The following is a 27,505-nucleotide window of genomic DNA, read 5'->3' as shown; positions in this document are numbered from 1 at the left end:
GACAATCTAATTTATTGGGATGCACCTGCATGAAATAACTGCATTTTCTTCTCAATTACTTCTGTTCATGTTCACAGTTGGGAGAGACAATAACTATGACTGCTGATGAAATGTTTTAGAACTCAACATGTTTCTATCTGTTCTCCAGACTACTACATACTCTCCTGTCTGTCTGCTGGGAAAATGAAAGGGGAGGAGCCACACCAACCCATTAGCTCTTAAAGCTGCACAGTCAGTTCTTTGACTCAGTTTTTGTCTGTAAACCTTCAGAGGTTTATTTGGAATAAACTAGCCTTTGTTCTATTTATATAATGGAGAAAATTGTCATCTTTAGTTTACTTTCAGTAATTTGGATTAATGGTGAGAATTGTATGGGTTTTTGAAAATGTATGTGAGAGTTGAAGATTTACTGACCAAGAACTTTTCTCTTACAGGAGTCTTTAGTGAGATTAAACTGGACCAGTCTCAGTCTGAGGGGAAGAGACCTGGAGAGACAGTGAAGATGTCTTGTGTCATGTTTGGTTTTGACATGACAGAATACTTCATTCACTGGATCAGACAGAAACCAGGGAGAGCTCTGGAGTGGATAGGGAGGATGAATGCTGGTAGCAATGCAGCAATATATGGAAGCTCCTTTCAAAGCCGTTTCATCATGACTGAAAATGTCCCTATCAGCACCCAGTACCTGGAGATCAGGAGTCTGACAGCAGAAGATTCTGTTGCTTATTTCTGCGCTCGAGAGACACAGTGACTGAAAGCAGAGGAACAGCTGCACAAAAACATCCACAGACAAAGACCTTTAATGCAGGGACATCTGGGTTGTGTAACTGTAACAAAGCTATCATTTCCAGAGGGGCGTGATTATGAACAGATCAGGAAGTAACTGAGGCTCCCCAAAGACCATGAGGATCTGGTGTGAAACTGACGATACATAATGGGGATCAATCATTTCAGACAACAAAACTGATGCAAAACTGTAACAGGAACAGAAACACTGTAGAGTAATCAAAGGTTAAGAAACATACCAGTTTACTACAGAGGGACATTTCAGTTGGAGGATTTTTAACCTAAAATCTTTTCTTCTTACATAAAGTGACTGTTCTCTGATGGGCTCTTTAGATATTTATTATATATAATCTGCAGGTGGATTAAAACCCTGTAAATTCACACAGATTAAGACAGTAGGACATGTTACAGGATGACCTCAGTTGCTGAATGTGGGTAGAAATTGAACAACTGACATCAAAAAGGTACAAGAGATGAGAATGATAAAAAAAAAGTTTGCCGACTAACATATGTATGAACAAACAGTCTGAAAAGTCCAAATTCAGAAGAAACACAAAATCCCATTGTTTATCTCTAAGCAGGTAAATCTTAAGTAAATATATTTCTTGTTGGTGTTTGTTTGTTTGCTTTTACATTTTAATAACATAAAAAACTTCAACTAAAGTACATCAACACTAAAAATGACAAATTGCAAGGAGTGAAAACCTCAGTTTTTGAAAAACTAGTCAATTCAAAGTTGCTGACAACAGCAGAGAGCAGGTGTATCTGCAGATGAACAGTTTGTCCTGGAGGACTCTGCTGTTTATTATTGTGTACGATGGTCCACAGTGACACAGAAACCAGGAACTCTGCACAAAAACATTTCAGCACATGTAAGATTTTAAGACAAACCCAACACAGTGGGAGCTACAACACTAGATTTGTCGTTACAGCCAGGGACTAACCCGTTTTTAATTATTTCTTTTCTGTGTATTCAGTTGAACATGTTGAGATGATTATGATGTTTTCTCTTTCTTTGCTTGGTTTTGCTACATTTCTGTTGCTATGAAAATGTCATAAACATGAATTTTGTTTAGGTCATGTTAAGACACTTCTCTTAACAGACCAGAACCAAAACAATGTTAAAACTATGAAAGGTGAAGAATTATTACTTCTGAAAACATATTAACTTCTGCATATGCTTTTTGTTACACTTTCCTTTAGCATCACATATGGTCCTATCAGTTTCTGTTCTTATTCTTGGCTTTACAAAACAAGGATGCAAATGAGTGCATTTTCAATGTACTTTTTGCACTGTTTCATTCAAATGTCCAACATTATTCTTTTGTCAAAAAATAGCATTTATTTTTCTGTTTTGGTTGCATTTCTTTATTTGACACTATTTTCTACAAACACTGATGATTACTGCTTCTATGCTGAAAGTAAACATTTGTATTGAAACCCTGATGTAAAATCACAACCTCATTTAACGTATGAGAGTAATTTGCTAACTTCAAAATTGGCAAATGAGGGTTGAGAAGGAGTTTTTGTTACAATCATTGTTACAATTGTCAGGATCTGTTCCTTCTCTGTGTTTATTTTGAGTTTCTGTGTCTGAGTCTCTGTGCTGTCCTGTCTCCCCTTGATTGTTCCCAGGTGTTTCTTGTCTCCTTGATTACCCTCTGTGTATTTAACCCCACCTGTGTTCTTTGTTCCTCATCGTGTATGTCCAGTACTTGTTGTCACATTTTGAGAGCTTTTGCATCCATTCTTTGTGCTGTCTGGACTTTTGTGTTTTTGGATTTTTCAGGATTACTTTCGTCATTAAATTTATCATCATTCATCCTACCTGGGTCTCAGCGTCTGCCTCCACCACCACTCTCACTGCAGCTCATGACGACAATCATTACCTCTACATAATTGGTAATGATGTATGGCAGAGCAATTTACAGCAAACCTGTATGAACAATCTATATATCTTCTGTAGGATTTTATATTATCACCACATTAACACATAATACAGTTTTCAGATGATAAAATGTATTCCAAAGTTTATAATAAATAAATAAACAAATTCATTTTGTTCATCCTACTAAAAAAAGTTTAGTAGTGTTTCACATTAATTTCTCTTGTTATACACTATGGAAATCAGCTATAGGTGTAGACACAACTATAGTGTCTACACCTATAGCTGACAAGTTATAGTCAGGGGAGGGTCTATGCAAAGTCTTTTTCTTTTAAAAAGATCCCATCAACAGTTCTTGCATATTTTACATCGGCCACAGAGCAAAAAAATAAAAAATAAACAACACATTATTCTTAAATCATACTAGCAAACAAACTGATTTTTCCCATAAAATGGAGAAATCAGTCATCTGGACTTTTCTTTTTGTAGTTTTTATTCACAGTGAGTGACTCATATATGTATTTTTTTATACATTCTTACAGTGATTTATGATGTTATTAGATAATGACATGACATTTTCTTACAGGAGCCTGGAGTCAGATCAGACTGGAGCAGTCAGACTCTGAGGTGAAGAGACCTGGAGAGACAGTGAAGATGTCTTGTGTCATTCATAGGTACAGTGCGACAAGCGATTATAACCACTGGATAAGACAGAGACCAGGGAGAGGTCTGGAGTGGATTGGGAGGATGGTCAATGGTAGAAACTCTGTCATCTACGGCAGTTCTTTCCAAACTCGTTTTATCATGACTGAAAATGTCCCCATCAGCACCCAGTACCTCGAGATCAGGAGTCTGACAGCAGAAGATTCTGCTGTTTACTTCTGTGCTCGAGAGACACAGTGACTGAAAGCAGAGGAACAGCTGCACAAAAACCTCAACATATTAAAAACAATGTGATCACAGAGACAACTAGTTTCTGAGAACTCTCAGTGACAAATAGATATGTAAATATATCTGTACCATGTATATTTTCCCAAATGTAATGACCACATTTTACTGACAATTACTTTTCACAGTCATCATTTTTAGTGAGGTTGATTTTGTTACAATCTGTTGAACTGTATATCTGACTAACTATGGAGAAAATTCAACTAACTGTTTTTGGGACCGACTGCTAAAAAGTTACCGCAAGATCTACCAGTACATTAAAACTTTACTTTCCTGTATTAAATTAATAAAACTGGTCCAGCCCTACAGCTTAGGAGTTACATTAATCCATGAAGTATATGTAGTTCAGATTTAATGTGGCTAAATAAATAGTACTAATGCATATGAGATGAGTAGAGAGAAAAAACAAGCCAAATGGCTTCCCAGATATTTTGAAGAAAATAAATATCTCTCATGGCAATTAAAAAAAGACTAAGAAATAAATCACAAATTCTCAAGACCTTTACACATTATTTTGCATTTGATAAATTAAAATCAACTAACAGAATTCAAATCCTGGGATCAAAACTATAATTGCACAATTGTGAGTGATCAGTTAGATCATCAACCTAGCGGAGCAAACAAAACATAATTAAATTGAAAGTATCAAGATTCTATATCTCCAGAACATGTTTAAAAATGAAAAAATGTTAGAAGCTTTTACAATAAAAGGGAGTGTGAGATGACTTTGGTCTCATGAGTGAATTAAGAATATAATTAAAAATGGTCCCCAGCCCAGTAATAGGAGCAAGTGTGACTATAAAGATCTATAAAATCAAATCAATGTGATAGATTAATCAAAAAACATATGAAGGTATTCATGTAAACCACCCCCCCCCCCTCCATTCCCTTCCCAAAAAAGGAGGACAGATGATGAAATATTATTAAGGAACACTTTAGAGAAGAACACATGCTTTTATTATCAAGTACACATGTTTTAAATGAAACTTGTGCAGTGTTTTACAACAAATGAAGCATGATGTAACCATCTTATAGGACAATAATGGATGGAGTCTAAAATATCTGTGCATTTTTTAATGAGTTCAAGAACAACTTCTGAAATAGGGCTCACTAGTTTGAAATACTTTTTTAAAGCTTTGATGAAGTCTGCAAAAGACAGGACATTAAAATTATGATGCTAAGTCAAGTCAGAATAAGCAGCATATTACACGTCAAGATGCAAAGTTTAAAAGGAAGTGAGGTGTCTTTGTAAGTCAGAGGAGCAAGAAGAATCCATCAGTTCAGCTTCAGCATCAGCCATGTTCTCTCTATCTCTCATACTGCTGCTCTTGACAACTGGATCTTGTGAAGAGCTTTATACACTTTCAAACTATTAATTATTACATCTGACACGATGACAGTATCAATGACTCACTGTGTTAATGATTATCTCTGTTCCTACAGGTGTCTACTGCATTGATCTGATCCAGCCAGACTCTAAAGTTGTGCAGCCTGGACAATCACTGTCCAGGCTGACAGTGATTGTCCAAGACAAATGGGTGCAACAATGATCAGAACTGAGGTTGTGACTCAGTTTTGAGTCACAACCCTGACAGGTGATCAGCCTGACAGGGCTGTCAGCCCTCTGGTTATTCTGTGACGGAGAGGAGATATGCAACAGGATGGATCAGACAGTGTTGTATAAAGTACTGAAATCTCAGAGTCAAGTAAAAGTACAAGTACCTCTCCAAAATATGACTTTGGTAAAAGTCCAAGTCACTGACTGAAATGTTACTTGAGTTAAAGTCTTAAAGTATCTGAAACTTCTTGTACTTAAGTATGGAAATTACTGTAAAAATGGATGTACTCAAGTAATGTAATGAAAAGTACAAGTAAAAAGTAAAACAAAGCAAATGCAGTTTGAATGACATTTTTTATATTTTGGTAAACTTGTCAAATACACTTAAAATAATGTACCCAACCAAGTGCAGGCAAAATTAAACCTGCTAATAGATATACCTGCAGGCATCATTTAGTTAAGAAAATTAGGTGCTTTACCTATAGCACAAGGTTAACTTAACCTGCTTTACAACTGAACCAGCTTCTTAGTATACCCTCCAGGACAGAAAATACAAAGTATTTGTAAGCCTCAAGTTTTCCCTTCAAGTAAGGTCAGTGCTGAAAATGAGAAAAATAAATAGTACAGAAAATGCGGCCAACATGAAGAAAAAGAGCTGTTACGATTACTCTACTTCACAAATCAGTGAATCAGTCAATCCTACAGTCAGTAGGTGGTGCACACAACTGGTCATTATGCAAAAGAAAAAAAGAATTGGGAGGGAAATGCAGCTTATTGGCATCTGTAAACCTGGTTTTGAACTTGCATGCCTTTCCTATATTTGTTAAATTTAGTCTAAATTGCTATCGCTATGGCTTCTGTCCCCCCTTGAACAGAGGAGTCTAGGTAGCCTGCTACAGTCAACATTAAGCCTAAGCTAAATACACCACGTGTGGAACTGAAACAATTCCAAACAAAGTTCATTTATGGTCAAGATTTCACAATACAGTAGTGTCTATTGACCAAGCTATAGTTACTGAAACAGGAGGATTATAACCATTTCATAAGACGTTACCTCGATGTGTTTCTTCAAGTTGGACGGGGAGTTTTTGTAAGATAGAATTTCCACATCTTTGGGCAGGAATAACATACACTGCATGCGGTACGATGAATCTTTAACACCCACGAAAGAGTGCATTGTGTTTAAATAAGGCCATGGGCTCTCATCACCAGCTGGTGGTTCCCCTGGAGCCGTGTCCGACGTAGTTGCAGTCGTTGTGGTCTCCGTCTCCTCCTCCATGTGGCTGCTGCTGATTGCGAGACTTGCTTTGTGTTTAATGGGAGAAGCGAAACAGGTGTATCCTATGGAAACGGAGGAAAGTAGAGCTGGGGATTCGAGCGGCGGGGCTGCTTCGGCTGGAAACCCGGAAGGCAACTCGGACGGAGCGTGGTTCGGTCACGAGAAGCTAAGAAGTGGAAGAGCGGTTTAGAGGCATAATCTGGACTGTGAGTGAACTAAGATGGCTAGTAGTAGTGGAGGGTGCTCAGAGGATGAAGGAATGGAAACAAGTTGGTCGGTGGTAGAAAATAAGAAAGGTGGAGGAGGAAAAGATAAGGGAAAGAAAGGGATAAATACAGGAAAAAGATCTCTCGAAGATGAGGAGGAAAACGTCGAGACACGAAAGAAAGTAATGATGGAGGAGTTCAAGGTAATTTTGAAGTTCAGAGCTGGACAGGATTTGACAGGAGTGAGTCCAATCACTCTATCTATTGGTTTAAAGAAAGTAATTGGAGATGTGGAATTAGCTAAAGTGTTAAGAGATGGAAGCCTGTTGATTATCTGTAAAAATGCTGAACAAAAGAATAAAGCGTTAAAATTACAGTCGATTTGTAAAAGAGAAATAACGGAGAGGAAAATAATGGGAGAAGAGAGAGGAATGAAAGGGGTAATATCAGGGATTCCATTAGGAGAAAACTTGGATGAGTTAAAGAAAATCATTAAAGGAGGAGAAGTGACAAATATCAGACGACTGCAAGCTTTCAGAAATGGAGAAAGAGTGGATAGCACTTCTGTGCTATTAGAGTTTAAAGGAAAAGAAAAACCAGACAAAATAATGATTGGTTATTTGAGTTTCAGTGTTAGGAATTATATTCCTCCACCGATGAGATGCTACAAATGTCAGAGATATGGACATACAGCAAAAATATGTAATGGGAAGCAAAGATGTGGTAGGTGTGGAGGAGAACATTCTTATGGGGAATGTGGAGAGAAGCCGATAAGATGTTGCAACTGTGGAGGAGATCATACTGCAGCATATGCAGGGTGTATGGTGAGAAAAGAAGCAGCAGAAATTCAAAAACTAAAAACAGAGAAGAGAATGTCATATGCAGAAGCAGTAAAGGAGGTGAAAAGTGCAGGGGTAAGTCAAAGAGCTAAATTAGAAAAGAAGACGATAGGTAAAGATCAAAATACTGTCACGCTAGAAAAACTGATCCCGTTCTTAGCTTACATTATAAATTGTTCAGAACAAGCGAGGACTAAAACTGAAAAAATTAAAATCATAGTGAAAGCAGCAGTAAGATTTTTTAATGTTACAGACTTATCATGGGAAGGAATTCAGGATGAACTCAGACAAGGAGAGGGATCAGGTGAAAATGAAGCAAATCAAATAGTCATATAATTTTAATATTACAATGGAACGCTAGAAGTCTAATTGCTAATGGTCAAGAGTTTAAAGGTTTTATTAATAGATTAAAGGAGAAACCAGATGTAATTTGCATTCAAGAAACTTGGTTAAAACAAACATTACAGTTTAGTATTAGTGGGTATTCAACTATAAGAAGAGACAGAGGAAAGGGAAATGGAGGAGGATGTGCTATATGTATAAAAGAAAAGATAAAATTTATTAAGATACAATTGGACACGGAATTAGAGCTTAATGGAGTTAAAGTGTGGACAAAAAATGGAAGTATAGAGATTATAAACTATTATAATCCTTGTAAAAAAATAGATAAAGCAAAGTTAGAAAGTATAATTAAACACAGGGGAGAGAAGCTAATATGGTGTGGGGATTTTAATGCACACAGCACTTTATGGGGTGAGAAAGATGATTATAATGGGGGTATTTTAGAAGGAATAATTGAGGAAAAAGAATTGGTAGTATTAAATAATGGGGAAGGAACTCGGTTGGATGTGATTAGTGGTAAGGAATCTGCTATTGATCTCACTCTAGTATCGCAAGGTATGGCAGATAGTTGTAAATGGAAAATAAATAAAAATAGTACAATAGGCAGTGATCATTATCCAATATTTATTGAAGTTGAGTTAGATATGGAAAAAGAACAGGTAAATACTCAAGGAAGATGGAGGTTTAAAGACGCTGATTGGAGGAAATATGAAGATATGAGTGAGAATAGATTGATAAATATAGATATAAATAAATCAATAAGCGAATTAAATTTAGAAGTTAGTAAGAGTATTATTGAAGTAGCAAAAGAAGCAATCCCAAAAGGTAAAGGGATTAAAAAGAAAAGAATAGTCCCCTGGTGGAATATAGAATGTACAATGGCAATTAAAGCAAGGAATAAGGCTTTTAAAACACTTAAAAAAGATGTTAGTTTCCAAAACCTAATTAGTTATAAGAGGAAACAAGCAGAAGTCAGGAGGAAGATTAGAAATGCGAAAAAGTTTTATTGGAGTAAGTATTGTGAATCATTAGGAAAAACTACAGCATTAGATAGAGTATGGAATACAATTAAGAAAATGTCAGGAAAGTCAAAGGAATATAATTTCTCAATACTGAAAAATAATGGAAATATGATTATAGAAGATAAAGATAAGGTAGAATTATTAGTTAAAGTTCTAGCTAAAGTGCATAGTAATGAAAATCTTAGTAAAGAAGAGAAAGAAGGAAGAGAATTAACGATGAGAAAATATAATGAAAGAATAAATGAGGAAATGGTTGATAATGATACTATAAACATGAAGTTTTCAATGACAGAGTTAAAAAAAGCATTAAAGAATACAAAAAATTCAACCCCAGGGGAGGATCAAATAAATTATGTTATGCTTAAAAACTTAAATGAAAGGAGTAAATTAGTTTTACTAAAACTATATAATAAAATATGGGAAGAAGGAACTTTGCCAGATAAGTGGAAAGAATCAATTATTATTCCTATATGTAAACCAGGTAAGGATCCTCAGTTAACTGAAAGTTACAGGCCAATAGCGTTAACATCTTGTGTCGGAAAAGTAATGGAGAAAATGGTGAATAATAGATTAATTTACTTCTTAGAATCGAGAGAAAAAATAAAATATCAATATGGCTTCAGGAAAGGAAGAAGTACGACAGATCCTATGGTACAGCTTGAACATGAAATCAGAAAAGCACAGGTGAATAAAGAGGTTTTAATGGCAGTGTTTTTGGATATTGAGAAGGCATATGACATGTTATGGAAGGAAGGTTTACTGATTAAAATTAGACAAATAGGGCTAAGCGGAAAAATTTATAATTGGATTAAAGACTTTTTAACTGATAGAAATATAAGAGTGAAAATAGGAAATGAAGTAAGTTCAAAATGTTTAACTGAAAATGGCACTCCTCAAGGTAGTATTATAAGTCCAATGTTATTTATAATAATGATTAATGATATTTTTAGTAAAATCGAAGGTAAGTTTGGAATGACTTTATTTGCGGATGATGGTCTTATTTGGAAACGGGGAAGAAATATAAAATTTATAAATGATAAAATGCAAGAAGCGTTAGGTAAGGTAGAAGATTGGGCGCTAGAATGGGGATTTCGAATTTCAAGTTCAAAATCTAAATTTGTTAACTTTACTAATAGGAAGGTAGGCACTAAGATAAAATTAAAAATGTATGATAAAGAAGTAGAAAGGGTAGATAAATTCAAATATTTAGGTTTATGGTTTGATAAAAAGCTTACATGGAAAATACATATTAGTAAAATAATAGAGAGAAGTAAAAAAATATTAAATATCATGAGATGTTTAAGAGGTAAAGAATGGGGAGCAGGTAGGAAAACTTTGAAGATATTATATATTGGACTTATTAGATCGGTAATAGATTATGGATGTGTGGTATATAATTCTGCCTCCAGTACCTTATTAAAAGAAATAGATAAAATACAGTATCAAGCGTTAAGAATTTGCTGTGGGGCAATGAAGACAACACCAGTGTCAGCACTACAGGTAGAAATGGGGGAAATGCCATTGGAGTTAAGAAGGAAACAATTAGGAGTAGGGTTCTGGGCAAACGTAAAAGGGCATAAAAAAAGTTATCCTATAAATAATATATTACAACCATGCCAAGAAAATGTTAAGAATGTAAATGTAAATAGTTTTGGATGGATAATAACTAAAGAAATAAAGGAAATAGGATTAGATCAATGTTTAATTAGCCCGGTGGTGGATTTTTCATGTAATCCGCCATGGATACAAAAAGAAATGAAAGTTGATTTAACATTGTTGGAAGAAGGAAGACAGACAGTAGAAGGAGAGGTGGAAAGATACATAAGAAGGGAATATGGAGAATACTTACAAATATATACAGATGCATCAAAAATGGTAAATGATAGAGTAGGGATAGCATTTATAATTCCAGATTTAAACATCATGGAAAATAAAAGATTAACGGATAGTTTGAATGTATACACAGGAGAGTTACTGGCTATTTCAATGGCGTTAAAATGGAGTGAAGAATTAAGTGACAAGAAAGTGTTAATTTGTTCTGATTCAAGTAGTGCATTAATAAGTATTATGGAACAAGAGTCGGAAGCAAGACAAGACATATTGATAGATATAAATAAATCAATACATAAAATGGGGATAAATAGATCTACTGTTAAATTTATTTGGATTCCGGCGCATATTGGAATAGTTGGAAATGAATTAGCAGATACATTTGCAAAGAGTGCGAGTAAGAGAAGTGAAATTGAATTGAAAGTTAAGTATAGTAAAAGTGAGATAAAGAGTATAAGTAAAATATATTACAAGAAGAAGTGGCAGGAACAATGGGAGGGTGAAAAGAAGGCAAGGTTTTATTATAGTATTCAAAAAAAAGTGGGGGAGTGTAGAAAGGAAAATAGGAATAAACAAGAGGAAGATATTATATCTAGGTTAAGATTTGGACATGTAGGGCTAAATAGTACTTTGAAAATAATAAATAAACATAGTACGGGGTTATGTAATTTTTGTGGAAAGTTGGAAACAGTTGTACATATTTTTATGGAATGTAATAAATATAATCTAGAAAGAGAGGAATTAGTAGAAGAGTTAAATAGGAATAAAGTTAAATTAAATATTAGAGATCTGCTACAAAAATCTTCTGGAGATGTGGTTTTTAATTCCGTATTTAGGTTTCTTAGAAAAACAGGTCTAATAGGGAGATTATAGGGATTAGACATCTGGTTCATACTCCAGTCCAGAAGGTGGCGGTAATGCACCTGAAAGTTGTTTGCCAACCGCCATAAAACAAAAAAGAAGAAGAAGAAGAAGAAGGTGTATCCTATTGGTGGTGATGAACAAGCCCAGGCAAGTAGGCTACCGACTTTGTTGCAGTCAATCAGTAGGTGGGGTCAAAACATTTGCGTTTCTCTCTCGCGCTTTTTTGTAACGAGTAACTAAACCACACATTGAAAATGTATCGGAGTAAAAGTACGCAATTAAGTTCGGAAATATAGTGAAGTAAAAGTGAAAGTCATCAAAAATTTTCATACTGGAGGAAAGTATGAAGTACTCCAAAATATACTTAAGTAAAGTAGTGAAGTATTTTTACTTCGTTACTATACAACACTGGGATCAGACATCGTGAAGGAAAACCAATGGAATGGATTTTTCATCAGTGGGGTGGTAGGAACTTTTACAAGAATGAGGCCCTGAAGAACAAGTTCAGCTACAGCAGAGACACTTCTGCTGGAACAGGAACAATAACAGGACAGAATCTGCAGCCTGAAGACACAGCTGTTTATTATTGTGTGATACAAACCACAGGTAACTGTACAAAAACTCAGCAGCAAGCAGGATACACTCACACAAAGTTCAAATGTGAATATGTGCAATGATTCTGCTGTATGACTTTGTGTAGAGCAGCTGCCAGTTTGGATGAGAGTTCACCCTATTTTTTTGAAAGAAAAAACAAATATGTCATATTTTGTAAAAAATCCCCTTAATGCACAATTATCCAACTGCTTTACAGGTTTATACAATATACCTTACAGAATTGAATTGTGAAATATCAATGTTGATGTTTTCAGAGCAGGATGACCAATATTGATGCCGCCTCTCATCTTTATCTTCATCTTCATTATCATTTTTAATCTATACCTAAATAACTTCTATTTTACTGTCATTCCTGCACTTTATATTTTATATTCATATTTTATACTGTATTTTATTTTATTCTGGAGTAACCTCATAACATTGGAACCTCAAAACATTGTCCTGAGCCGTATGCAACGAAATTTCGTTCTGTATACACCCTGTGCATGCAAAATGACAATAAAGTCAGTCTAAGTCTAAGTCTAAGTCTAAAACTTTATATATAAAGCACTTTTAAATAAATAAAGTGTTGTGTAGAAAAAACACTGAAACATTTTGACAAACACTTCCTCTCATTTTCATCTTCACCTTGCTCATTATATATTCATCGAGACAAAATAAAATATTGTGTCACAATTTTCAAAACTGTGATTTTAGCGACTAAATAATGACAAAATTATTAGTTGTCATTATACTTAAGTCAAATGTAATCCTAATGTAATCTCTAGGAAACAATGTGATCACTGACCTCACAAAGTGCATGTGGTACGTTATTAGATTTCAGAGAAATCTTTTATAGATTTTACTTTTTATAAAGTTAAACTGAAAATTGTGGAGAACTCCTAATGCAGAGATTGAAGATTGTTATGGTAAATTATAATGCTATGTTTAGACAAGAATGGGTTGTTTTGAAATCATATGTAGACATCATTAGTGCTTAATCCAAATTTCTTGAGTTAAAGATCAATTCTTCTATTGATTCCTGTTAAAACAACACTCTCTCACTGGGGGTTTGATCATATGCAAACTTTTCTTCCTCCCATCTGCGATAAAATGTCACAGTATGAAGGTGAGTTAACAGGATGTTTGCTTCATCAGTCAGCATGTTTTGTGCTCTTTTGTTCCTGCTCCTAGCAGCTGCAGGTGAGTTTCTTAAACTTTACACCAGTTATTAAATTATTGAAAAATTATTGACCTATTCCAACATTTATTTCACAGGCTTGAAGTGTGAACAGCTGACACAGCCAGCCCCTGTGAATGTGCAGCCAGGTCAACGTCTGACCATCAGCTGTCAGGTCTCTTATTCTGTTAATAGCTACTGGACATCTTGGATCCGACAACCTGAAGGCAAAGCACTGGAGTGGATTGGAGAAGCATACAGATCTTCAAGAAACTATAAAGGTTCACTCAAAAACAAGTTCAGCATTTCCACTGATTCTTCCAGCAACACAGTGACTCTCAATGGACAAAATATGCAGCCTGAAGACTCTGCTGTGTATTACTGTGCCAGAGTCTCTCAGTGAGACAAAGTAACAGAACCCCTGAACAAAAACCCCACAAAGTCTGAACATTTGTAATACTTGTCAGTCACCATAGGAGGAGCCAATAAACCACAAATTATATGAAACAACTTGACTTCTTTTGTTAATAATAAGCTATTTCTAATGTTTGCATTTACATACTGAGTTTTCCCATTGAAGGATTATTTGACTATATGATTCAGTTGTTTTTCTTATTTGTGAGACTAAATAAAAGTCATGTCAACTTATGTTCTGTTAATTGGAGCTGATAAATTTAGATATTTTAGTTACCTCTACAGTTCTGGACACAAGAATGTTAACGTGATGAATGACTAAGTTTATAGAATTTAGGATTTTATTTTCATAAAATACATACAAAGCTTCACATATTTGAATATTATTTGTTTAAAACACATCTGTTTACAACAGAGCACAGTTGCCTTCCAGTAAAAAGCTTCTTAGAATCCCCCACTAGGGTCCTTCTTCATGCACTTTCCACGTTCTCCTTTGTGCAAGCATGAGTTCTGTTCAGGTAACCACAGTCCATAAACATAAATGTAACGTTAACCGGTCTCTCTAAGTTGCCCTGATTTGTGTGAAGGGGTGTCCATGGTTGTTTTGTCCTGAGATAAACTGTCAACCAGCAACAGTGTGCCCCGTCTCTTTCCCAAACACTGCTGGAGATATAAAACTTCTCTCTCAGGATTCTGCAGTAGATGGATGGATGTTTAGAATAGTGGAATATTATTTTTATGGTCTCTACATTATATACCTTTTTTGGTTGGACTTCTTGACAAAGGGTTAAATAAAATCAAAAGAAATAGATAATATCTCTGAAAACTCAGTTTTAGTTTCAGCTCCTTGTGTCTGGGAGGAGAGTTTAGTCTGGAAATCTCAGGCAGAGCATTGGGAACTTAAACCATGTGTAAAGCAGCTAAAAGAAGAGAGTGTATCCAAAGTCTTGATGAATATAGATACACTTTGGTTAGTGAATAAAATATAAAAACATCAATTCTAGATAAAGTCAGTACACGCAAACAGGTTCTCAACAATATGCAAATTTAGCTTGTATAAAAGGAAGTGAAGATGCTGTGTTACTGAAAAGAACAAAGAGCTTCCATCCATTCAGCATCAACCATGTTCTCTCTAGCTGTGATACTGCTGCTGCTGACAGCTGGATCCTGTGAGCATCTTTAATAGAATAAAACTTATAATTAGATATGATACAATGACAATTACTGTGTCTTAATGATTATCTTTGTTTCTACAGGTGTCTACTGCATTGATCTGATCCAGCCAGACTCTCAACTTGTGCAGCCTGGACAATCACTGACCATCACCTGTCGGCCCTCTGGTTATTCTGTGACAGATAGCTATGCAACAGGATGGATCAGACATCGTGAAGGAAAACCAATGGAATGGATTTTTGATATGTGGGGTAGTGGGACCTTTTACAAGAATGAGGCCCTGAAGAACAAGTTCAGCTACAGCAGAGACACTTCTGCTGGAACAGTAACAATAACAGGACAGAATCTGCAGCCTGAAGACACAGCTGTTTATTACTGTGTGAGACGAGACACAGTGATACAAACCACATTCAAGACTGCACAAAAACTCACCAGCCAGCAGTCAGACATGGACTTCATAAAAACCAAGCCACACTGAGTGCAGCACAAGCCTCTGCTGACTTTAACAATGCATGTATGCTTAATTATACAGTCCTTCAAGAAAAGTTTTTTTTTTTTTCAATCAAACTCTCTGTTTTTAAGAAGATACTTTAGAAATATTTGAAACGTAAATTGCAAAAATCTTAAATATCAGGTGTTAAAAACAGTCAGTTTACCAGTTAAAACATCTGGAAAAGCACCAAGAAAGGTTGTTAGAAAATCTGGATTCCCGGGGAACTTTATAGTGTAATAGATCTTTGTTGCATGTGTTCCTCACCTTCTCTTCCTGCCCATTTACTGAGTGGTAACATTCAATAAAGGCCACTAGTGACAAAAAATAATGGATCCCTCTTAGGAAGAAAGTCATTTGAATGCTATAATGGAATCCTGAGCTAATCAACGTAGATTGACAAAACATCATAAGTTCATTGGAGTGAATGAACCACAGAACCAGTAAAGGGAAAATCCTTAGTCGCCATGAAAATCATCTAAACTGATCAGCTCATGGCAGTAAAAAGGCATAAAAGATTATTTAAATAGAGATGTTTCTACAAAAACTGATTTGATTGAAGGCTAATCACTTCAGAAAATGACCTTAAAGAAGGAGCAGGAAAAAGTTAAGTAAAAGTTTCCCTCAAGAAATAGAAAGTACCGTAGACAAATATCTGATAAACTGTTTTTATCAGCAAGTAAGAGTTAAACACATTTTAATGTAATTTATTTTTAAAAAATGTCTATGTACAGCAATGGAGTAGTCCATTGCTTTTAATATTTTCAATGAATTTGTTTGATAAAAGATCAAACAAATTCAACCAGTTAAAATCTCTGAAAATCTTTTAGTTTTAGCATCTTCAGCCCTTTTGTGACAGATATATATTGTCTTCAGGGAAAAAATATGATCATCTCAGTCAGAACATTGGAAAATAAGTTGTCTTTTTATGGCTGGACGAATAGAAGGTCTTCAATGTCTTGATGTGTCCTGATACATTTTGTTGTTTTTTTTTTCTTTAAATGAATTATCAAAACACTGATCATCATTACAAACAATCATGCACTCAACAGTATGCAAATTTAGCTTGTATAAAAGAAAGTGAGGATGATGTGTTACTGAGAGGAACAAAGAGCTTCCATCAGTTCAGCTTCAGCATCAACCATGTTCTCTCTATCTCTGATACTGCTGCTGCTGACAGCTGGATCCTGTGAGCATCTTTTTATAGCGTCAAACTAATAATTACATCTGATACAATGACAGCTTCAATGACTCACTGCCTTGATGTTTATCTTTGTTTCTACAGGTGTCTACTGCATTGATCTGATCCAGCCAGACTCTCAAGTTGTGCAGCCTGGACAATCACTGACCATCACCTGTCGGCCCTCTGGTTATTCTATGACTGATGATAGCTATGCAACAGGTTGGATCAGACATCGTGAAGGAAAACCAATGGAATGGATTTTTCATCAGTGGGGTGGTGGTGCTTTGAGGCAAAACAATGCTTTAAAGAACAAGTTCGGCTACAGCAGAGACACTTCTGCTGGAACAGTAACAATAACAGGACAGAATATGCTGCCTGAAGACGCAGCTGTTTATTACTGTGTGAGACGACGCACAGTGAAACAAACCACATGCAAGCCTGAACAAAAACTTAGCAGGCAGTAGTCAGACGTGAGCTTTATATCAACCTAACCCGACTGACTTCAGAACAAGCCTCTGCTAACTTTAACAAAGCGTGTTTGATAAATTATTAGTGAGCTCTGAAATTTAACTTGAAACCTTTAAATTATTCAATTTTCAGTGAGCATAGTTTATATTTGACAACCAATCCCTTTGGAATGAAGATGTGTGGCAGATTTTCCAACTTTTTAAAAGACTTTAACTATTCTGATGAGTCATGTTAGATGGAGTTAACTGCATTTTAGGTTTGACTGCATGCAAATATGGCGACCTGCTCCTCTGTCATAATTATATGAAGTTAAGTTAACAGGAATTTATTTTTATGAACATATTTTATTTGTTTTACCCCTGCTCTTAACAGCTTTAGGTTGGTTTCATTAATTATTTATAATTCTGCTGAAACACTGCTGAAAGTATTTTGTAATACTTTTGTAATACTTCAAAGCCACCAGAGGAGGAGCCATCAGACCACAGTTAACATATTTTTTACAGAGGAAAAGAGTTCGCTTCATTCTCTTCATATTTTTATTTTGTATATAAACGTTGGTGTAGTTTTTCCATGAGCAAGTTCCAAAAAAATTTAAAAAGCTTGAACAGAAGTGAAACATTTAAAAAGCAACTTCTCAGTAAAAGGCTAAGAAGTCTCCAGGACATGGTCAATACATCATCTCCTCTCAGAAGTAACATGTAGCACATTTCTGGCAAGCAGAGTAGCTTTTAATGGACGACGATAAAAATAGGTCCAGACTCTTGGGCCTTGTTTTCTAAATGAAATGTTAAATTAATCAAAATCTGGACAGAGGACCTTTGACCCCTGAGCAACACTCATGGTAAGACACTGTGAACATTTCCTCTGGTTCTGGTGTGATTTTATTCAATTCAGTTCAAAAATCCAGTTCAAATTTGGAAATTAAATGTTGTAACTCATATCACCCAAGTGTCTACGTAGAGTTGTTTTGGATGATGATGTTGGGGCAGGAAGGGTAGGGCAAATCTGAAAAAGCCTCTAACTGAAGACTGTCAGCATGCAATGCTATTATGTAAACCAATAAAATAGCAAATCTGAACTGCATAAATGCATTTCTGCTGATTTTGATTATTAGCAATGACAGCTTTAAAAGCTATAAATGAAATGCATCTCACTTTATGTGATAAATCTCTCTGAATTTCATTTCTTTAAGTTAATTACAAAAATTAATTAATTTTTTGATGACATTCTAATTTATTAGGATGCACCTGCATGAAATAACTGCATTTTCTTCTCAATTACTTCTGTTCATGTTCACAGTTGGGAGAGACAATAACTATGACTGCTGATGAAATGTTTTAGAACTCAACAGGTTTCTATCTGTTCTCCAGACTACTACATACTCTCCTGTCTGTCTGCTGGGAAAATGAAAGGGGAGGAGCCACACCAACCCATTAGCTCTTAAAGCTGCACAGTCAGTTCTTTGACTCAGTTTTTGTCTGTAAACCTTCAGAGGTTTATTTGGGATAAACTAGCCTTTGTTCTATTTATATAATGGAGAAAATTGTCATCTTTAGTTTACTTTCAGTAATTTGGATTAATGGTGAGAATTGTATGGGTTTTTGAAAATGTATGTGAGAGTTGAAGATTTACTGACCAAGAACCTTTCTCTTACAGGAGTCTTTAGTGAGATTAAACTGGACCAGTCTCAGTCTGAGGGGAAGAGACCTGGAGAGACAGTGAAGATGTCTTGTGTCATGTCTGGTTTTGACATGACCAGATACTTCATTCACTGGATCAGACAGAAACCAGGGAGAGCTCTGGAGTGGATAGGGAGGATGAATGCTGGTAGAAACTCAGCAGACTATGGAACCTCCTTTCAAAGCCGTTTCATAATGACTGAAAATGTCCCCAGCAGCACCCAGTACCTGGAGATCAGGAGTCTGACAGCAGAAGATTCTGCTGTTTATTTCTGCGCTCGAGAGACACAGTGACTGAAAGCTGAGGAACAGCTGCACAAAAACATCCACAGACAAAGACCTTTAATGTGGTGACATCTGGGTTTTCTAACAGTAGAAAATGCATGTTAGTAATATTTCAGATTAAATTATATTTTCTTCAATAAAAAATTGTTATTGTCACTTTATATCCACAGATTGTGGAAAAATGGAAGCAAAAATACGAAACAGGCTGAATTTAATTGAGCTCACGTGGCAGCTGATTTATTTTTTTTGCCAATTTGTCTGTTATGTACAAACACCAGACTAATTTACTGAATTGAGTTTATTGAACCATTGTGGATTGAATTATTCAAAGGTCAGGGATATGTGGCATGAGTATCATGATAAGGTTAAGCTGGTCCTGAAATCAATAATAAAAGCAGTCTAAATAAAAGTATAAAAAATTGTATTAAAAAACAGAGTTGAAGATGAATAAAACAAATAAAATAAAATAACTATCCCCCTAACCACCTGCAAAAAAAAGAAAAAACATAAAAGAAATCTAGACTTGTTGGAAAGCAAAATTTTAAAAATTGGAGAAAAGCAGCTTTGTACTGATTTACACGACAACTGATTGGGAGACAACAGGATTTTAACTTCGGATTAATTTGCCGGTCTGGATGGAGCAATCAGGAGATTAATGAAGGCTTCAGGAGACCACAAAGAGGTGGAGTAAACTATAAGAAGGAGCTGAGTTCAATCATTTCCCAAACAAATGTGATCCAAAACTATATCACAAGTTGGATCAGATATGAACAGACAGACTTCCTTTAGAGCATTTTAAGGCAAGTCACTCAGAAACTGAGGTCAGAAAACTACTGAGGATTGTACATTTCACGCATGAACATAAAGAAATTATATTTCAGCCAACAAATTGGTATAATAGTAGGCAATCTGAAGAGTCCTGTTCAAACATAAAAACTCCTCCATGACAGTTCTTTGTTTGAAACACCAGAGGGCACTCAATGTTGCTGATTTTAAAGTTAGATTTAAAATACTTGATACTTTGATCATTAAATTACAACTTTAGTTTAACACATTATTGATATAAATTTTTAATCTGCATATATTATGTGCTCTATGAGGCTGAGACAAAATAAGAAACTCAGTTATAATAAAATGTATTCAACAATATGCAAAGTATGGTCATTTAAAAAGAAGAGAGGAGTCTGTGTCAGTCAGTAGAGGAAGGAGCTCAAATCAGTCCTGGTTCTGAATCAACCATGTTCTCTGTGGCTCTGATGCTGCTGCTGACAGCTGGATCATGTGAGAAGCTTTGGGTCGATTCAGACACTAAATTCTCAAAACTTAAGATGAATTATGGCATCAATTATGTTTCCTTTTTTTCAGGTGTCTTGAGTATTGATCTGATTCAGCCGGACTCCAAGACTGTCCAGCCAGGACAGCCTTTGACCATCGTCTGTCGGCCCTCCGGTTATTCTTTGACTGATGTATTTGCAACAGGTTGGATCAGACAGCGTGATGGAAAACCAATGGAATGGATTTTTCATATGTGGGGACATGATAGTGACTTTTACCAAAATGATGCCCTGAAGAACAAGTTCAGCTACAGCAGAGACACTTCTGCTGGAACAATAACAATGACAGGACATAATCTGCAGCCTGAAGACACAGCTGTTTATTACTGTGTGAGACAAGACACAGTGATATAAACCATAACCAACCCTGAACAAAAACCAGACAACCATCAGAATCTAATTACAGAAAGCCTTCTCTGTGTTTGGATAAAGAGATGGTGGCATTTCTAATAAGTCTTGTGGAGTAACTAAACAATTTGACTAACACTCATTGTCAAGTTCTTTCCTAATTTATGCAGCTTCCCCACTTGAGAAGGGATGGACAAATCGATGCAGACTTTTGTTAACAGGGTTTTACTCAAAGGACCAAGCAGTTTTCTTCATTTTTTATCCTCCATTTATTAATGTGTGTCAGGACATTCCATGATTGGTCCAGAAACAGGTAAAAACCTTTAAACAAACCCAAAAGGAAAAAAAAAAAATTACTAATCTGCATGTACTGTACGTTTACATAAATTAATTCCACTCAAACTACAAAGCAAATGATGACAAACTATATAAACAATACTAAGCAAACCACTGTGAATCAAACCCACAAAGTAATTAAAGTTAAATGAACAAGTAACTAAACTTAAGTTCTCTAACTTTAAAATACATTTCACATTAACATTTACAATTACATAATATTTTCATTTATTTAAATATACAAACATCCACCTTTCAATATTAGTTATAAATATTTACTTTATAAATATGAATAGCTAATGCTAAATTGATTAATAGTTAAACTTAACACCCAATAACACAACAATCATTAAAATTATTAAAATCAGTTCCAGACTTCACCACCACAATCCACCGCTGCGGTTAATAGGCGTTAATTGGCCGGTAAAGATGGCGGCCCGCTGTCGGGACGTGAGTAACTTTGCAGTCCGATCTCATAATGATACAGCTTCTGTCTTACCGGCTGCCTCTCCGCTCGTTTACAGATTCGTCCAGATCTGCACAAATTCCAGGATTTCTGATGAAGAGTCCCCAAACTCCAGTCCTCTTTGTTTGACTTTCTTTTCCGCCTTTTTTTTCTTTCATTGTCCGTCCCTCTTTTAGGTCCGTGTGGAACATAGTGAGCGCGTGTCTTTTTTTCTCTCCTTTTCTGATTTGACTTCACACTCATAAAGAACGGACTTAAATTGTATATTATTTTCAAAACTGATTTACATATTTATTGAGCTTAGTGAATTGTGACTTTCAGCTCGCTTGTAAATTTATTTTGTCTTGACCTACTTAGTAGCTTACAGTAGCCTACAAAAAAGATATTTATTAGGCTTGTTTTGTTTACAAAAGAATAATCGGCTGCATCTTTGACATGTTTGTCCTATTAAATTAGTTGAAAGAAGTTATCCAACTAATCTAAGCAATCTGGGTGAGGCAATAGGATTTACTGGAAATTTACTTTAGAATATAATAAAATTCAAAAATCTGTCCTCTGACACAATATGGAATCACAAGTCTTTCCAACAGCACTGGCCCCAGATTTCAGTTCATTTCAATTCAAAATAGTGATTAAAGATTGGATTCAGAACAGACTCTCCATGTCTGAGTGTGCACTAGATGTCCCTGATCAAACCAAGTAACATTCTCTGATGCTACATTCATTGTCAGTTTCAGCACTTACACTTTAGGAGATCTTGAATCATTCTGTACGCCTTCTGACACTGCAGCTCAAATCTATTAGCAGTTTCTGCCTCCAGTGTATATACACCCAAGTTGAATTTATATGTGCTTCAAATCAACCTCATTCTAATTAAACATCCTAAACAGATAAACCAAACCACAAAAACAGAAACCATCTTGTGTCTGTATTGTTATATCTTTTTTCTGCTGCATATCCTGCATTGTTTATATACCTGGGTATAGGAGACATCAGTAAATTATGTATAAAAGTAATATTAAGCAACGTGCAGATTATTATAGAGAGAACAAATTTGGCAACAGTTGACTATGAAACAATGACACATTACAACATTTTGAGATGTGTTTCTTTTGATTTTTTTTGAAGAAAATGCATCAGAAAAAAACTGAAATCCACAACCCCTTTTTTATTAGTGAAAAAATAACCAATGAGTTGATATAAAGTTGTTTTATTGTCTCAACACATTGTTAATTGTCATTTTTTTAAAAATAGGAATGTTTTAAACATAGAACTTAAAAACTAATAAAGCATTTTTAAATTATTGCTAATTGGATCAAAAATATGAATAAAGACTGGAACTTTTGCAGCTATCACATTTCTATGACTTCTGTTTTTATCCTCCCACCTGAGGGTGGTGTAGGTTTTTGCATTAGGGTTTTTTACTGTGATATACTTGGGTGGCACACAGATACACACCAATACAAAAACCTCAGAATATAAACCTGAGAGAAATCCTCCAGTATGCAGAGAAAATAAAAACAGAACATCACCAGCATTTGCAGAACATGAGGTAAATATACTGTTTGTCTATTTGGAAGCTTGGAAGTTTAACAATTAGCCGTTTAAATTAATAAAGCAGCGAATGTAAGTCAGAGTCCATTTCAGTTTTAAAGTCTGATTGAGAGTTGACACCAAGTTTATTTCAAAGTAATCACTAATGGAGATCAGACTCGTCAGTGAATGTTAATCTATTCCAGTAAAACAAATGGATCTGGTTTTAGTTGCTGTTACTTTGGTGCTACAGGTTTTTGTTGAAGGACTCAGTGAAGATGTAGCACTGTGATTATGGTTTTGACTACTGGGGAGATGGAACCACAGTCACTGTTAGTCCAGGTGAGGCTTCTTAAAATATTATCAAAACCCTTTCTTATTGCTGTGTTTTAAAGTAATTTTGGTAATGTGAAGTGTTGTTTTTTTGGTTTTATTATGTTAAAAAACACACTGCATAAACCGCCTTAATATATTTTACATTATAGAGGAGATAATTTTATAAAATTCCTAATTTCTTTTTATTTCTTTAAAATAATATTCCATAAATTTTGGTCAGATTTTTTTTGTTCTGTTTTAATTATCTCTCTGATCAACAAAATTGTTCTTTTTAACAAAAGCTTCATAAAAGAATTTAGGCTTTCGATTGATATTAACACATGTAATGTGAGATGCCAGGAATTAAACAGGGTAGAAAAATAAAGTATTATAAATAATCGCTTCTTGCAAACACCCAAAATGTCTTACACATTGTCACTCACATTAAAGCATGAAAGCATTGCAGTTACATAAAATCTAACAATTGCATAATAAAATAATTGAAAACAAAATGTAATGACAACTACTGCAAGAATAAAGAGAAGCAATTGTGAAAATACAACAAAATGTTGTTTATAGACATGAAAAACGACAAAGTACTTAAGCGCTATATTAAAATTATTTTGTACCATTGACTGCACATCTCTCATAACAGTTGTGGTGAAATGGAAAACATGAAAATAAACATTCATAAATCCTGATTTAAATTGAAACTTTATTACATAAAATATATTTCCCATATTAATATTGTCCTATCAGTTGCGTTGAAGCCATTTTAATTACTGGAGAGAAACAGAGTTTTTATATTTTGTAGTTGTTGCAAAAATGAAGATTTAGAGATCGTTTAGTCCTCGGATGTCTTTAACCATAAAATAGAATAGATGTGTGAAAAATGTTTCTGTAGGTGAAAACTTAACTGAGTCAGTTTCTTCTGCTCCACTGTGGCTCTTGGAACAGAATTAAACCAACTCTCAAGTGTTGTCTAAATAATTTGTACCAAAAATGTAGTTTGTGTGGAAGGAGCTGACGTTAGTAAAGTTTTCTCCCTGTAAACTCACACGCACCGCTTTGTCCTCTGGAACATTAGAATCTCATATTCTTGGAGAATTTAAATCCATTGGTCTAAAGCAAAAACAAAGTCTCTGCAGCGTCTTCAAAAACACAGAGAAGCTCAAAACCTTTGCTTGTTTTATTGTATATTTAAAGCTGCATTGAGATGGGCAATATTATGGAAATTAATGTTATAAATGTAATTAAATTTATACTCAAATAATGTCATGTTTGATAAAAACTTAATGAAACCGCAGCATAAAGAATAATTGAGTTGTATGAGCTCAAAAGACATTATGGGAATCGAACAATTGTCATTATTTATGATTAAGATTATGAAGTATAATGAAACAGCACATCCATACAACAACAAAACATTAAGCTTTTTTTTCCAACCAAAAATTATGTTAAAAATAAATTAGGGCAAAATAAGAGAGACGAGAAGAAACCTAAGCATAAGTTGTGATAATCTGAACTACAAAAGGCCAAGAAACTTTAATTATTTTTTTACAATTGCTTGTGTTTATGTTACGCACTTTGGCTGCTTAAATGTATTTTAATTTATACACAACAGAGCTTTTAATATACATAATTTATTAAAATAATGACTGGAATAAATAACCCGAAAGCATGTTGAGTTCTAGCAAAATACTCCCTACACAAAATTATCTATTTTTAAATAAACTATCTACATGTGTAATCTCACACAGGGGAGTTTTGTATTTGACATAATATCACTACCTAAAAAAATGTATTTAATTTATGTGTTATTATAAAGATCTGATATTGAATTAAATAATAAAAGTAACATTTTTAAAATGGTCTTAAAAGTACTGGCTAAAACATTTCCCAACATAAATGTCTTTAAATTTATGAAGTAAGAGGAATATTTATTTACAAATATAATATGTTTCTTGCCCCTAAGGCAATTCAATGGTGAAATGTACAGAAAATAAGAAAGTTTTTGAAAACTTTTTAAAAGTTTAAAATTCTTAAGTTAAGATTTTAAACAAACGTTTATATGAACGTTTTAGAGAGAAAAAAAGATGATGTTTATCTTGCTTGACAAACTTCAGTTCATATTTTATAACATCTGATTCATTAAAATGATGATTTGCTTTTTTCTTTGTTGGAACAGGTGATTCCCCTCAGACTCCGTCCCTCTTCGTCCTCAGTCCTCTGTCGACTCCTGACTTCCCCCTGAAGACAGCAGACGAGCTCGGTCCAAACGTCTGTCTGGTCACAGATTTCCGTCCAAAGGGGGGAGAAGTGGTTCTGAATGGAAAAGGGGGTCCGGTCAACGTGAGCACTGATGATGCCGTTCTGTCAAAGGACAACACCTACAACTTTGCTGCATTCAGCAACGAAACCATCTACTCCTGTGGGATGAACGGGGCCTTCGGCAACAATGAAGCTGGTACCAAAGAAATAAAGCTCTGTCTAAGTTTGATCAAACTGAAAATTTTAGCTGCTGAAATAATGTTTATGTGATTAATTTACCACCTGTCCTTTCTGTCTCTAATCAGATGATGAATGTGGCAGCATTTATCCAGGTGAGTCTGATTTCTAAATGTCTCAGTTTGGTTCCATCCTGTCTGCTGTTTGTGTTCAGTTCAGTCTGAACTCTGATTCTCTGTCGTCCAGAAAAAGCCAAGCTGAACTTCTACCTGCTGCTGATGAACGGAGTCCGAGTGGTGTTCACCAAAGCTCTGGCCTTCAGCACCGTCCTCACCATCAGAGGCCTGCTCTTCTGAGAAAAAAATAATATACGACACAAACCTAAAGTCAATAAGATTTAAAGTTTGAAATTTTGCTATCAGATTTTTACCCCTAATTGTGTAAATGTGAGGAGTGGCATATTTATCACTGAAAGTCTCAAGTTTATTTTAAGCCAAGTTTATTTGTTTAGCACATTTCAGCAACAAGGCAATTCAAAGTGCTTTGCACCATAAACACTTAATACAGACACCAATTATGAAATAAGCAATAAATATTACACGTTGTTAAATGATGTCATCAACTTCACCAAGCAAATGTATATCATAAAACAAACCAAAAAAAAACCTCTGCCAAAAACCTTCTGTCCATTAAAGATATATTTATATTCAGGCAGCTCTTGTCTCAAATGAAATGTGCTTAGGTTTTTCTGCAATCAACGGAGTAATAGGAACTGCAGTAAATATTAAACTCTTGGCTTATTTTTCAATATGAGAGCTTTTAGACCATCACAAAATTAAGAAAATGTGTGTGTGGTCCACATAAACACAAGTAATGTAATAAAATACATAAGTAAATCAAGATACCAAATTGAATGGATTAATCATTTAGTAAAATGTTAAATAATTAAACTGCAAACACTTTTGAATTTATCTAGAAATCTGACTTCAGTTGTTTGTATTAAATATGTATAGTGTAATCGTCAGTGATGAGAATTTCTAAAATCTTTCTGCAGACTTAATTAATTTGTCATGTGGTAATGTTGCATGGAAAGATTTCCTTAGAGGTTTTTCAATATGCTTTGTGTTTCACGCTTTAATGCCAGAAAGTATCTGATTAGTCTGTATTGAATCATCAAGGTATGTATTTCATTAAATATGCTTCCAGGTTCTTTTGTATTTTTCTATATATCTGTGGTTAATGCTCTGAATTAAGCACAGACACATTTTTGGTTGAAATGTGTTACTGGTTTGTTTGAAATATACAGAAATAAAACTTTGTAGCTTTATTTGAGTGTTCATTGAGCATAATGTTTAGAAAATAAAAAAAAACACATAAATCATAATAAATTGCACGAAAATTAAACCTATTAGCTTTTTTCTGTATTTTTGTGTTAATTCCCTCCATAAAGTATTTTTAGACATCATCATATCTTTTAGCATGAGTTTGATGAAGCTCAGATTCTTTTATTACAGTTCTTGTTTTGTCTTTCGGTGTAACAGTTTCATCAGTTGAAACCACATTTCGACAGGAAGTTTAAGCAGGAGATGTAAATCTGACTGGAACCAAACAGCAGCTCAGTTTCCCATCAACGGGGTACGATTTGGTTAACCTCATTTCTGGCTCTGGTTCTGCCTTTCGCAAAAGCTTTTTACAACCAT

The 27,505-nt window shown here is 34.8% G+C and overlaps 2 protein-coding genes and 1 gene segment (V, D, J or C); all 3 read left to right on the top strand.

Annotated features, from left to right (window-relative positions):
• LOC116734897 (uncharacterized) overlaps positions 1–27,505 on the top strand; it is a 161,545-nt gene that overhangs the window by 29,120 nt on the left and 104,920 nt on the right. The gene's annotated exons all lie outside the window — the stretch shown is intronic.
• Positions 258–27,213, top strand: LOC116734901 (Ig heavy chain Mem5-like). Its single transcript, XM_032586459.1, has 7 exons — positions 258–360; positions 435–740; positions 5,611–5,617; positions 23,335–23,384; positions 25,546–25,824; positions 25,934–25,960; positions 26,052–27,213. The coding sequence occupies exons 1-7, from the start codon at positions 312–314 to the stop codon at positions 26,159–26,161; spliced, it is 828 nt and encodes a 275-aa protein (XP_032442350.1). The 5' UTR covers positions 258–311; the 3' UTR covers positions 26,162–27,213.
• LOC116734911 (immunoglobulin heavy variable 1-46-like) lies at positions 3,052–3,595 on the top strand. The segment is given in 2 exon segments: positions 3,052–3,172; positions 3,258–3,595. Coding segments are annotated over 2 exon segments (366 nt in total).

The sequence above is a fragment of the Xiphophorus hellerii genome, chromosome 16 (genome assembly GCF_003331165.1).
Source record: "Xiphophorus hellerii strain 12219 chromosome 16, Xiphophorus_hellerii-4.1, whole genome shotgun sequence".
NCBI lineage: Eukaryota > Metazoa > Chordata > Actinopteri > Cyprinodontiformes > Poeciliidae > Xiphophorus > Xiphophorus hellerii.
This window is presented reverse-complemented; position numbering and strand designations above follow the sequence as displayed.

Excerpts from the sequence above, each read along its gene's own strand:
- LOC116734901 (XM_032586459.1), top strand. The coding sequence starts at position 312 with ATGGAGAAAATTGTCATCTTTAGTTTACTTTCAGTAATTTGGATTAAT. Across the intron at positions 361-434 it reads TTCAGTAATTTGGATTAATG|GAGTCTTTAGTGAGATTAAA; the intron begins GTGAGAATTGTA and ends TTTCTCTTACAG. Across the intron at positions 25,825-25,933 it reads CTTCGGCAACAATGAAGCTG|ATGATGAATGTGGCAGCATT; the intron begins GTACCAAAGAAA and ends GTCTCTAATCAG.